Consider the following 14,402-nt stretch of genomic DNA (forward strand, 5'->3'; position numbering starts at 1 on the left):
TTGTTGCTGTTGTTGAGACAGGGTTTCTCTGTGTAGCCCTGATTGTCCTGGAACTCACTCTGTAGACCAGACTGGCCTCCAACTCAGAGATCTATTTGCCTCTGCCTCCTCAGTGCTGGGATTAAAGGTGTGTGCTACCACTACACAGCTGGAAAATTTCAGCTTTTTAAAAATACCTCAACAATGTTCTATTTTCCTGTAGGCAAGGTGTCATAGACCTCAGGAGCAGGGATCGGAGTATTGTTCTCTCGTTCACTGTCTGTCCTTAGAGAAGCAAGAGGCTGGACGCCTCTGCCTTTTTTCAAGGGGACAGCAACTGCGTTAGTTGAAGTGCCCTTGATAACCCAGGAACCGCTAGAAAAATAACAACAACAAAAATCCAAAACCTTTACATTCTAAAAAGAGGTATTTATTTTTTTTATATAAATGGTCAGCTGCTAATCAAATTAATCCTGACTTTTTAGATTTTAAATGTAGCTTAAGTACCACTTACTAAGATTTAATTATACGGTAATTTTCTGCTAAAAGTATTTCCCTCATTAATGGTCCCTTTCTAATTTCCTAACATCTGTCTACTCCCTCAATCCCAGGTAGATGCACATATATAAAGATTAGGGGATGGAGAGGTGGGTTTGTAAGTGAGACCTGCCTGGTCTACATGGCCATGGTGAGTTCCAGGCTAGCCCGGCAATATAGTGAGACTCCTTCCCTCCCCCGCACCCCCAAACACTTGTTTTTGTATTTCAAGACAGGGTTTTTCTGTGTAGCCTTGGCTGTCCTGGACTCACTCTGTAGCCCAGGCTGGCCTCAAACTCACAGAGATCCACCTGCCTCTGCCTCCCTGAGTGCTGGGGTTAGAGCTGTGCACCACCACGCCCAGAGATCCTGTCTCAAAAACTTGCAGACTGGCTGGAGAGCTGGCTCAGTGGTTAAGTACGCAGATGGCTTTTCTGGAGGAGCAAGGTTCAATTCCCAGCACTTACAAGGCAGCTCACGACTGTCTGTAACTCCACTTCCAGGGACTATATCCACCAGGTATGCATGTGGTGCACACATGTGTGCTTGTAGGCAAAATACCCATACACACACAAAACAAACAAACAAACAAAAACACCCCAAATCTTTAAGCTGGGTATGGTTGTGCACACCTTTAATCGCAGCATTTAAGAGGCAGAGGCAGGTGGATCTCTGTGAATTTGAGGCCAGCCTGGTCTACAAATCGAGTTCCAGGACAGTCAGGGCCCATTCTCAAAAATCAATGAACAAACACAAACTGGGCCAGGTACGGTGGCGCACGCCTTTAATCCCAGCACTCAGGAGGCAGAGGCAGGCGGATCGCTATGAATTAGAGGCCAGCCTGGTCTACAAAGTGAGTCCAGGACAGCCAAGGCTACACAGAGAAGTCCTGCCTCGAAAAACAAAATGAAACAAAAAGCACAAACCATGTAGACCAGGCTGGCCTTACTCACAGCTCTGGTTCCATCCATTTTCCTGCAAAATTGCATAATTTTATTTATAACATTTCATTGTATTTATGTACCGCATTTTCATTATCCGTTCATCTGTTGATGAGCAGCTAGGCCTGTGGTGAATGAAGCAGCAATGCCAATGGGCAAGCAAGTCTCTTGGCGGTAGACTGCAGAGTATGGGAGTGTGGGAGTATGTTGAGGAATGATACAACTAAATCATATGAAAGCTGTATTTTGGTTTTTGAGAAGCCCCACACGGATTCCCATAAAGTTGACCAGTTTACACTCTACAAGGGGTGGTTTTCCAATAGAGCCAGCTAAGCGAACCAACAGGCACACAAAGTCCTCAACACCTGGAACTCCATCTTTGGCTTTAAAGGCTGTTGTGTTAGGTAGATATGCAAGCAACTTACAAAGACTTATAAAGACCGAGTTTCAGGTCATTGTTGGCTGTGTTGCTTTGGGGCCTGTGATGAGGCAGAGAGAGCATCCTGGTGGGAGTGTGCGGGAAAGGAAACTGTTCCCTCCGTGACTGAAATGTTAAGGAGACAGATTGAGAAGACCCAAGGTCTCTGTGTCCTCTTTGGGGATACAACTGCAGTGACCCGGTTTTCTTCTACTGGACTACACATACGAAAGCCTCTATGACTTCCCAAAATGTGCCACAGGCTGGGGACGAGGCCTCTCACCCAGGGAGTGTGCTCTGAGTGACAGCAGCTCTTCTGCTTAGCCTCATCAAAGAAGGGATGGGCTTGGAGGGAGCTACAGGACCATTTCTTCTGTCCTCTCACTAGATCTCCGTAATTCAGGGACATCTTAGGAGATGCAGTCACACTGTGTGCAAGCTGGGTAACTCCAGAGGTTAACCGAGATTCTGATCAGGAAGAGACATCCTAAGAGAGCGAAGTGATTTCTTGGATAAATATGTACCAGTCCAGGAGCAGGAGTTACCCTTGGGTTAACTGTAAGATTAATTTTTTAAAAATTATGTCATCATTTGTGTGGGGGAAGCGGAGGAAGCCCTGAATGAGTGAAGTCCTGAGTGAGTGCGTGCTGTTGGCATGGACACAGCCATGTCATGGCAAGCCCCCACGTGTGTCACAGCCCCTATGTGAGTGGCAAGATCAGAGGCATGCCATGGCAAAGCCTTCCTCTGGTCCAAGTGCAAGTGTTGACTGTGTGTGCAGAAAATGTCCATTGTAGACATCTCCTCCCCCCCAGATGTTTACTGGGGATGACTCCCCAGTAGAGACTGCTCACTGTATACCATAAACCCCGCCTCCCTGCTTAACTGTCTGTAATAAACACACTGGGCTTCTCCCTCCGAGAGCCCAGGCTGCCCAGGCCTTGCTTTTCTGTGTGCCATGTACCCTTTCTTTATTCATTCCTTTGCCACTCTAGTCATGTCAGTCCCTGCAACCGTACTGAATGTGGCATCTGCGTGTGTGCATGGTGCATACACACAAGTGCATGTACCACCATGGGCTGTGTAGGCCAGAGGACAAGTCTGTAGAGTTGGGTCTCCTTCCATCTCCGTCTGTTTTGTTTTGTTTTTCATAAATGATGACTCTCTCTTTTTTTTTTTTTTTTTTTTTGGTTTTTTTTTGGTTTTTTTAGACAGAGTTTTGGCTGTCCTGGACTCACTTTGTAGATCAGGCTGGCCTCGAACTTACAGAGATCCACCTGCCTCTGCCTCCTGAGTTGAATGGTGACTTTTTCTGGTCAATGGTGTGAGTTTGTGAGATGGATAGATTCCCCAGAGATCAAATGTGCTTCAGCCTCCTACGGTGACTTTTAATAAAGTGGGCTTCCCCCAAAGTCATGTGTGGATGGAGACAATTGTTTCTCTCTCCCTGTCCTGCTGTCTCTCTCTCTCTCTGCAGTGCCGGGATAGATCCCGAGGCCTTGCAAATGCTTGGGAAGAGCTGTGCCACAGCGTCATATACCAGTGTGTGTCCTATTTCACTTCAGTGGTGACCAAGGGTAAGCAGTCTGAAACCTGATATCCTACATCAGTAGATAATACAAGCCTGTCCTGGGGGGTTCTCGGTGCTAACTTGTCATTCTGCACCTGTTTTCCTTTCACGTGACCCCTGTGTTCTCCTTCCGCCCCTTTTCATGTTTTATCATGTTTCCACAGTTTCTGACTCCTCTGCGGGAGCCCAGCCCCCAGCCTTTCACTCCCTATACTCCATCAGTCATTATTTCCATTAAATAGTCACCATGTTTTCTAAATACAATCTGATGGTGCTTCTACCTGTGCGGCGTCTGGATTAGCTCCTGTAAACCACAGAACAAAGCCCAGACTTTTTTGGTGGGTCCCCACAGTCCCCAAGAAGTGGCCCCAGTGTGAAGATTCTGTTGTACCCAGAACACATAAGTTCTGTTTGTCTCCGCATTTTGACATTTTACCCCACTCTAGTTTGCTGCTTGCTACTGTGATAAACACTATCCAGAGGACTGGAGAAATGAGTCAGTGATTGAGAGCACTTGCTGCTCTTGTAAGGACTTGAGTTTGATTCCCAGAACCAAAATGGTGGCTTATAATCATCTGTAACTCACACAGATACACACACATACACACGTACACAGACACATATGCACATAGATACATACACACAGAGACACACACACATAGAGACACTTACACACATACACTGACTCACACACAGACACACAGACACAAACACTGACAGACATAAACACACAGACACACACCAACAGAGACACACAGACATACAGACACACACATACAAACACCAATAAACACACACAGACACACTGTGACACACACACACACACACACACACACACATACACAGAAACACACACAAACACCAACATACACATAGACAGATTCGGCCAGCCAGCCGCACATAGACATACACAGATGCACATACACTACAGAATTGTTTAGAAAAAAGAGTAACTTCTTTCAGAAACTGCGTATGTGCCATATAGTCAGGAGTGTGAACTTAGTAAAATGATTGCTGTAGCTTTAATACAGATAACAGTACACATACATACAGTGACGCTCCTTTACAGAGCAGAGTGGCCAACTCAAAAGCCTTGACAGCCTGTATTCAAGCTGCAAAAACTATAAGGAACCTGGGCATTGGTAGTGCACGCCTTTAATTCCATCCAGCACTCTGGAGGCAGAGGCAGGTGAACCTCTGAGTTCCAGGCCATCCTGGCGTACAGAGCTAGTTCCAGGACAGCCAAGGCTACACAAGGAAACCCTGTCTTGAAAAGAAAAAACAAAACAAAACAAAAAAACCAAAACAAAACAAAGAGAAGAAAGAAAGAAGAACGATGTCAAAAGCAGTAGGGAACAGAGAAATTCATATTCCAACATTTTGAAATCATGTGGTAATCAAAGAGACCTGGCCGTCTGTCAATTAGAGGGTTTGTTTGTTTGTTTGTTTGCTTGTTTGTTTGTTTTTGAGACAGAGTCTCATGTAGTTCAGGTTGACCTCAAACTCACTCTGTAGCTGAGGCTGGCATTGAACTCCTATGTCTCCACCTCCCAAGTGATGGGATTAAGGGTATGTGCTGTTGTGCTGTTGTATATGCCTGTCTCCTCTTTTTTTAAATGGACTCTCTCTCTCTCTCTCTCTCTCTCTCTCTCTCTCTCTCTCTCTCTCTCTCTCTCTCCATGGCGTGAGTGTGGAGGTTGGAGCACACTTTATGATCCTCAGTGTGGGGCCTGAGGATCAAGTCTTCAGGCTGCGCACCGGACACCTTTACCTGCCATGCCATCCCACCAGCTCCAGTTTGCAAACTCAGCAGCACATTGAGCGGGTAGCACCAGACACTCTGTCCAGTATAGACAGGCTGTCGGCTGCCATCGGTGGGGATCAGAGCCGCAGTGCATACCCCTTCCCTCCCCATGAGCTCAGGAATTTGCAGCCCACGCCCCAGAACTCCACAGCAGACCAAAATAGGTTACTTTACAAGATGAGAGCCTCTAAACAACTTTTCCATGACCCTCCAAGCGTTGGCTTCCGGGTTCCTTGGAATAATTTCCTAAGCTGCTCACTTAGGGGCCATCCAATTTTAAATGATTGTGATTCATCATTTAAATGGATGAAAATTCTTTATCGTCTGCACAGAATAAAACTTGCATGGACCTTTTGCTTGGCAACTGGGAAGAAAATGGTGGCTTCTCCAAGTAAGAGGATGCAGCTGGGACCTGCCACTTCTGGCCATCTTGTATGCTGGGTCATGGAGGGGGGACAACGCAGAGTCTTGCAACTCTATTGGCTTTGTGGCATTTAGTGTCACAGTGTCAGTGCAATTGGGAGCAGTAGGTCACTTATTTTTCCGTTACATTGAACGCTGGTGGTCTGGGAGTCTCTATTTCTGGGAACATGGGTCCACCTCCAGCACTGCCATTGGGCTCCTCTCCTTCCTATTTCGCACACACACACACACACACACACACACATACACACACACATGCACACCTACACACACACATACACACATACACACACATACACACACATACACACACATACACACATACACACACATACACACACATACACATACACACACACATACACACATACACACACATACATACACACATACACACACATACACACACATACACACATACATACACACACACACACACACACATACACACATACACACACACATATACACACACACACACATACACACACACACACACACACGCCCTCCTCACAGGGAATGCCAAATGCACTTCTAGTTTAACATCTCTCCCAAGTGCCAGAGTGTAAGTCTCCTCCCTTTTATCCACCCTCTCCCTCCCCCCTCCCCGCCCCCCAAGGCTTGAGACGCCTGTGAGTTCTCCAGGGGCTGCCGCAAAAGGTGGTAGAGCTGGGAAACCTTCCTCCCACCCCACCACAGATTTTTTAATTTTCATCTGCACCAACTGTCGAGGAAGTAGATCACACAAAGGAATGCTGTGCCTTAAGGCTAAGAGGATTCGCTGAGCATAGCGGGAAGGAAGAAGGGGGGGGGGCAGGGTAGAAGCAGAGACCCTTGGGAGAAATAATTAAGGCTGGCAGGGAAAGGCTGTGTTAATTGAGCTGAACAGAAGACGAGCATCTGGGGATTCCTTCAAGAGACTGGGATTTTCTGATAAAGTGTTCCTTACATTATTGCATTAATCTTCAGTCACTATTTAAAAAAAAAAAAGGTCTTTTAAAGAAAGGTATCTATGAAAATAGTCATGCCAGAGGCTGGCGGGTGAACTAAATAGTGACCACTGGCAAAAAATAAAAATAAAAGTGACACAGAAAGTAGCTTGACTGAAGCCTGGTTTCCCCACGGTGAAAGGAAGCCATGTTGCATTGACTTCTGGTGTGGAGACTGCTGGCTCCCGGCTAGGATGCTGGGGGCTGTGTGCCGATTTGCTCCACGTCTGCTCCCCCCCCCCCTCCGATAGTTATGTCACAGGGCTGTTTCTAAATTAGTAAACATTTGTTTAATTTTCTTTTGAGCTTGAATACTCTTTTTATAAAGAGGAAAAGAAGAAAGGGGGAAAGAGATGTTCACATGCCCTATGAGGCTGAGAAAATACACAGAGATCCACACTACTGGGACCTTTTCTCATTTTTGAACACTTTTGTTATATAATGTACCACACGGGGACACAGAAAATGGCAAAGAACCTTGATGTGCACATAATACATGCACAGCTGAATAAGTGGCACAAGGGAAGTGACCTCATCCATTACCCAGGCTGAGCCAGAGTGTGATGCTGGCACCCACAAACTCCAGGTCTCTCCCTCATCACTGTCTCCTCTCCCATGGGGGGGGGCAGGGGTGAGGGGGAGGGAAGATGCGGGGGGAACCTCTACATGGCTGTGGGCGATACTCAGCTTCTGGTTTTTCCACATGGCATACACCTGTGTTCTCTGTGGCTGGCTTTTCTACATTATGTTGGTAAGATTTGAGCGTGGTTGCATGCAGCTGTAGCTTGTTCAATTTGATTCCTGCACGACACTTCATGGCCACTACAGAGCACAGCTGGCCCATCCATCTCACTGTTGGTGGCAGAAGGCTGACACAAGGCTGCTAACCTATTTACGTATTTATTTTTGAGCCTGGTGTGGTGGCGCACGCCTTTAATCCCAGCACTCGGGAGGCAGAGGCAGGCGGATCGCTGTGAGTTCGAGGCCAGCCTGGACTACAAAGCGAGTGTAGGACAGCCAAGACTACACAGAGAAACCTTGTCTCGAAAAACCAAAAAAAAAAGTATTTATTTTTGTTTGTTTTATTTTTTTCAGTGACTTTGTGATGTGCATTGATGTTTTCCCTGCGTGTAGGTCTGTGTACAGGTGTCAGAGCCCTTGAAACTGGAGTTATGGATAATTGTGAGCGGCCACGTGGGTGCTGGGAATTGAACCCGGGTCCTCTGGAAGAGCAGTCAGTGCTCTTAACCACTGAACCATCTCTTCAGCCCCTAGTTATCTATCTATTTATATTTGGCTGAGAGTGGAATGAATGCATGGACTCAGGCATGCTAAGTCTTGGAGATCAAATTCAGGCTTGGTGGCAGGCCCTGAGCTGGGACTGTTACTGACATAGTTCCCGGTGCATCTGTATCTACAGGGGAGGGGACAGCTTCATTACCAGGAACGCATTGTTAAATGGCAACAGCTTTGTTTCGCTGTAACCCATGTCCTGTGTAGACCATTTACCTAGTGTAGTCACAGGCCTCTGCAGCCGCAGTCAGCAGTGATGCTCTAGTGGGAGTTGTTAGTGTGTTCCTTTCAGCCATCCGCACACATGGCTATCGGAGTGAAAGCCGGTGGGCACGTCCATGCTCCGTCTGTGGCTTGGCTTGCTTGTGCTAAATGGTTCTGTGGCCCTGAGAGGTCTTTAACACCCTAGGGTGACTGGTTTAAGGCATCAACAAATAGATATTTGTTATTAAAGCACGAACGTGCCGCATTGCGAGCGTGGCGCATTAGTCTTTATGTGACTGAGGATGGCTGCATGAGTGTGGCTCTCAGATTTTCACGGGCATCAGAAGTGACCTTGCAAAGCTGGCCTTTGACCTCCAGCACGTGTGCGCAGCCCCAACTCCTCACACAAACAAGTAAATGTAATAAAATGCTTAAGTAAAAAGTGATTTCATTAGCCAGGTGTGATGGCGCACACCTGTACCCCCAAGCGCTCTGGAGGCAGAGACAGGCAGGTGGCTATGAGTTCAAGGCCAACCTGGTCTACCAAGGGAGTCTAGGCCAAACAAGGCTACACAGAAAAACCCTGTCTCAAAAAACAAAACAAAACAAAAAACTGCATTAAAAACAATAATAACTGATGGCTGGACACAAAACTGTGTCTAGGTGGAGCTTGGCAATTTGAGTTCCTGTGACGCTGACACTAATCAGTGCAGACCACACTTGCAGGAACCTAGAGTTTCCACAGTTAGAAAACTGAAAATTAAAGGCTTTAATAAAGAAGCCATGGCACAGAGGTCAATTAGCTGGCTCTTTGGTCTCTTGGAGTACGACAGTATGGATAGAGAGTAGGAAACAAGCTTTAAGATGCTCTGCAAATGCTGGGTGGTGGTGGCGCTCACCTTTAATCCCAGCACTCGGGAGGCAGAGGTAGGTGGATTGCTGTGAGTTCGAGGCCAGCCTGGTCTACAAAGGAAGTTCCAGGACAGCCAGGGCCATTAGATAGAGAAACCCTGTCTCGAAAAACCAACCAACCCAAAGGTGCTTTGGAAACACAGTCAAAGGCCTTGGCAGCTGACTTGATAAGCCAGTCTGAGAGAGGAGCCTGAAGGACAGCAAGGGAGCATCCAGGAAGAGAGCTGGAGGACAGGATCCAGGCAGGGATGAGAGGAACCCAAGGCTGGTTTTCAGGGCATGCCTTCCTTAATTCACTCAGCTTCATGGTGAAGCAGGTGGCGCCCAATGACAGAAAGAGTGAGCATTTTCCTGGATGGTGGCTTTTGAATGTCCCATGGGGATTAGACACCAGGCACTGGAAGTACACCCTGAATCTCAGAAGCCAGAGCTGTCCCGAGAACTCAGAGAGGGTTGAAGGCCTCCCTTACCGCAGTGTCTCTCCTTCCCTTCCAACATACTCGCCTTCCGACCACAACAGGTCATCACAGGAGATCTATTGGAAGCTCACACTTTTCCAAGGCCCTCTACTCAGGGCCCGCAGCCTGGTAGTGCCTGCTCCTTGGACTCTGGCAACACATCTATGCCCTGTGTCTTAGAGTGGACTTGAGTTATTTTTACCCAGTGGGACCAAAACATCTCGGTTAGCTCCGCACTGTCCATGCCGACACACCCTGCAACCATGTCAGAAGTGCAAGTGGCTGCCCGGTATCCGTTCTTGGACCACTTCTGGCCAGAACAGAGCTCCTGAGGGCACTGATGGGTGCCTTGTTTCATGTACCATGTATGACAGACAGTGGAAACAACACCCATACTATAAGAATGTTTGTTTGGGTTTTTCTTTGGTTGCTTGGGTTTGGGGTGATCTTTGAATTTTTCACTCATAATGGTCTGAGAACTCGGTGGTGCCCAGGGTGACTGTGGGTATGCACAGGCGGGCTGCTGGGGCCCGTTGCATTTTCCCTTTATGTTTCTGTGGCAAGGAAGTGTGGAATTTGCAGCCCCTGTGAGGTCTGGCCCTGGACAGCATATCAGCTTCTGACCCTGGGCAGTCAAACACAGTGATGTTATCAGGCACTGGCTGCCTGTCTCTGAACCGATGCCCTCTCTGATGCCCAATTTGGCCTTGGTAGGACTTAGGATCTGCAGAAAGATTTCCAAAGAACCTGTTAGAGGGTGAGATGGGAAACCTGGGGTGAGGAGGCTCAGGGACATCGGTGCCATTTATTGGGAGAAACCTGTGCTGCTTGGTAGTGAGCCTGGGGCAAGGGGCAGGGTGCTGGTGAGGAATAATGATCTTGCCAGTCCGTGGTGGTTTGGCCAGGGCAACTAGAGGAGAAGGCTAAATAGTACCCAAGAGAGACTGGGAGGAGAAGCTGTGGATGTTTGGACAAGGAGGCTCTTTGAAGTTTTTCCCCTGTGTATCCTCTGTATCCCAGACCCAGACCCTCCCCCCCCCATAAAACCATTAGCTTCTGGAGCCAGCCCTATCTCTCTAAATTCTGCATTCACAGACCTCCCATCCCGAGGTGGAGGAGGATTTATTGGGGTGGGGGTGTGTGGGAGGGGGGAGGGACACCCTTCTGAGGAGGCAGTGAAGTTGGTTAGGAAAGTTGGAGTTGTTAGTGGCCCGGGCTAGAGGCAGCCTGGGTCATTTCCGAGCCAGTTCTACATGACAAAAGCTAAGGAGCAAATCTCTCTTTGATCTGTGGCTTGCTGGGGCCCCACACACCTGCCTGTTGGCGCCCGGCCCCAGCAGAGACCTCAAGCAGGAAAGCCAAAAGGGGTGGAGAACAAGCTTGTCCCAACTCTCCCGAGTCCTGCTCCAGCCACCATCCTCTCTTAGTGGCCCCAGGTCAAACATGTTTCCCAGACCAATGGTCTAAAAAGCATCTGCCGCCCCCTCCCAGAGAGTCTAGCGATTCAGAAGCTCAGGATCAGCGTGGTGAGCCAACGCGGGGACTGCCTGGAGCTTGTGGGGTGTGTGTGTGTGTGTGTGTGTGTGTGTGTGTGTGTGTGTGTGTGTGTGTGTGTGAGAGAGAGACGGGGGGGGGGGGGGGGCTCGTGCGCGCACTAGCGCATTCGAATGAGAACCTTGGAGTAGGTGGGCATTTAAATGGTCAGTTGCTCTAGGATGCCAAAGCTGTATTTTCCAAATGTCCAAGGTTTCCTGGACTGGTGTTTTCACCCAAGACAAAGGCAGGAACACCAATTCAGCAAGGATGGGGGCAGGACCTCCTGGAAGATTTGGAAGAAGTGGCCCATAGCTGGCGTTATCCAGATGACGGTGTGGCCTTTCAAAGACCAAAGTGTTGGGGGAGGAGACTAGCCACCAAAGCCTGCTCCTGGGAGGCTCCTGCATTGATGTTTTCTCCCTGCCACTACTACCTAAGAGTAAACAAAGGTCTGCGGTCAGAAAACTTCAGAGCGGGAAGGATACAGCCTCCTGTTTGGGTGTAACCCATACAAGAAGATAGAATTAACCCTCTGAAGTGGGTGGTTTTTTTTTTAAAGTGTGTGTGTGTGTGTGTGTGTGTGTGTGTGTGTGTGTGTGTGTGTGTATGTGTCCTGTGTCTCCATCCTCTTGTCCTCTGCTCTGCTCCAGAAGGGCACGTGTGCTTCTTAATTGCTGCACCAGGCACACTCTTGAAATTGTCTGTTTTCATTTGCTTCTTCTGGCTTCACAGCTCACTGTTACCTTTGGAACTGGGTCCTAAGTAGGAGTCCCATAGTGTAATGCGAGGGACTCAGGGCCCTGTGGTGAGCAGAGACACCCAATAAGAGGAGGTTGGAAAGGGCCAAGTTTCTCTGGGGGCCAGAATTGGCCCTCACTTGTCTTCACCGCCCCCCCACCTCCGCTCCCCAGCTCATCGCCCCTGTGGCATGTGCACGCTGGCTGACTTTGCTTCCGTCTCCAGGGAGCTCCACTTTGGAAGATGTTGGTCCCAGGGCACTGGGATGGGTGGAGGCCGACCATGCCCAGCCTGCTGCTGCTGCTGTTCCTGGCAGCTCTGCTCTCCAGCTGGGCCCAGCTACTGACGGACGCCAACTCCTGGTGGTGAGTGAGAGGCCTGAGGTCTAGCCTGTACCTTGAGGCTTCTTGGGTAATCAAGCTGTGAAGCCCCATGGGAGGGATCACACCTTTATCTGAGGAATACCAGGGGACTCTTCCATCCCAGGAAGACCACAAGGGTGGTCTTCTCTCTCAAGCTCCCGGAGGGGAGAGTTTCATAGAAAAGCATATAGGCTTTGTTCGCGTGATTATTTCCCCCCTTAGATACTGTATAAGACCCTTCGTGAAGAATTCACCCTGTGAATCGCTACAAATAGCTTTGATTGCCGGGTGTGGTGGCACACGTCTTTAATCCCAGCACTTCCGGAAGCAGAGGCAGGTGGATTGCTGTGAGTTCCAGGCCAGCGTGGTCTACAAATTGAGTCTAGGACAGCCAAAGCTACACAGAGAAACCCTGTCATAAATGAGACCCTTAGGTTCATAGTTCATTCTTGGCAAAACACACACACACACACACACACACACACACACACACACACACACACCCTTGAGCCCAGTAGTTCAAAGTCATCTTGTAGAACAAGGGAGACCTCTGTCACAAAAACAGAAGGGGGTGTGAGTATATTCGTATGTGTAGTGTATGCATGCATGTATATGCATAGTGTGGTGTTGCCGTCTCTCCGAGTGTTTCTTTGCTGGTAGAAGCAGATGGAATAAAATTCCTCCTTGATCAGCCTGAAGGCCTAAGAGGGCTTTGTAGAAAGAACCAAGTGACCTCTTTTGTTTTTTCGTGGCCACTGTGTTTGCCAAGTAGACATGGAGATGGCCCAGTCTGTACCGGATGTGTTTTTATTCAGATGGCGAATCTGTAAGTTCCTCATCTTATTTAGCACTTGTTATATGTGCCAGATGATGAGCAAATGTAGCCCCCTAGCCGATGGCAGAGGCCTAGCATACACAGAGAGGTGGGGAGAGAGAGCATCGGGGTGGGTGAAGTGGATTCTGTGTTAAAGGCACAGGAGATTTGCATTAAAGGAATAGCTTACCTTCCATCAAGCACCCGCACTTGCCTAAACTCCTTACTCCTACTCTTTCAATGAGGTCTGTGCACCACCCCCGCCCCCACTGTTGGTTAACTTTTTCTGCTCTCTCACTGCACCTCTCAGCCTCCTCTGCCTACCCTCATCCTTTAGGACAGTTAAAATGTTTGTTATGTTTTGTTTTGTTGTAGTCCCCTCCCCCCCCCCCCCCCCCGCCAGGGTCTCACTCTGGTTGTCTTGGAACTCACACAGTAGACCTCGAACTCACAGAGATCTGCCTGCCTGCTGGGATTAAAGGCGTGAACCACCATAGCCTACTCTGGGCTCAAGTCCCCTTCCAGACCCTTTGTCCAGAGCCTTGTATGTGGAGGAAACTGCAGAGAGGGGGCTGAGTGACCACGGTGTAGGGGTGTTCACGGCTGCACCTTCTCCCCTTCTGGATTGCTATTGTAGGTCGCTAGCTCTGAATCCGGTGCAGAGACCTGAGATGTTCATCATTGGCGCTCAGCCCGTGTGCAGCCAGCTTCCTGGGCTTTCCCCAGGCCAGAGAAAGCTGTGTCAGTTGTATCAAGAACACATGTCCTACATCGGGGAGGGAGCCAAGACGGGCATCAGGGAGTGCCAGCACCAGTTCCGACAGAGGCGGTGGAACTGCAGCACGGTGGACAACGCATCTGTCTTTGGCAGAGTCATGCAGATAGGTAAGAGGCCACTCTAGCGGTGGCTGGGCCACAGGAACCCATGTCTTCATGCCTGGGGGCAGGTCTCCTCCTCAAGACTGGTGCTTTGATAGCATGAGATTTCTAGCTGCATCGAGTTAAATGGGAGAGGGGGGCCAGCCCCACAAAGCATTATAGCAATAAACGGCTCTGTGTTCCTCTATCTCAGACTCACCCTGGGGCTGTCTGTGACTCACTCTGGGAGGGAATGGAACCTCTAACGAGGGAGTGGATTAGTGACCAGCCTGCCTGCCTGCCTGCCTGCCTGTAGGAGCTGCCTTTGTCTCCTCTAGAAGGGCCTTAAAAAAAAAAAAGTCTTCACAGAGTCTCAGGAGAGAAAATCCCAAGTCCGTATGTTTAACATCTAAGATTTTCACTTGAGCCCTTGAGCAAGAGGTGAAAACTTGGTGCCAGGTTGGTAATAGCTGTCATTAGCCAGGCCTCCGGAGCCAGGCAGGCTTTCTCCTTTGAAAAGGGAGGTGGTGGGAGAGGGAGGTGAGAGGGCCACTGCTCTGGGTCTC

The 14,402-nt window shown here is 48.9% G+C and overlaps 1 protein-coding gene across 5 annotated transcripts in view; it reads left to right on the forward strand.

Annotated features, from left to right (window-relative positions):
* WNT5B (Wnt family member 5B) overlaps positions 1-14,402 on the forward strand; it is a 116,724-nt gene that overhangs the window by 87,713 nt on the left and 14,609 nt on the right. For 3 of the 5 annotated variants that reach the window (XM_084766126.1, XM_084766122.1, XM_084766124.1), the window contains exons 2-3: positions 12,028-12,167; positions 13,616-13,863. In XM_084766126.1, the coding sequence (XP_084622252.1) occupies positions 12,046-12,167; positions 13,616-13,863 (370 nt within the window). In that variant the 5' untranslated portion in view covers positions 12,028-12,045. Of the gene's footprint in view, positions 1-3,352; positions 3,453-11,522; positions 11,602-12,027; positions 12,168-13,615; positions 13,864-14,402 lie in introns of those variants that run through there. The other 2 variants (XM_084766123.1, XM_084766125.1) reach the window with 2 other exon arrangements.

The sequence above is a fragment of the Acomys minous genome (assembly GCF_964271855.1).
Source record: "Acomys minous genome assembly, chromosome: 17".
Classification (NCBI taxonomy): Eukaryota; Metazoa; Chordata; class Mammalia; order Rodentia; family Muridae; genus Acomys; species Acomys minous.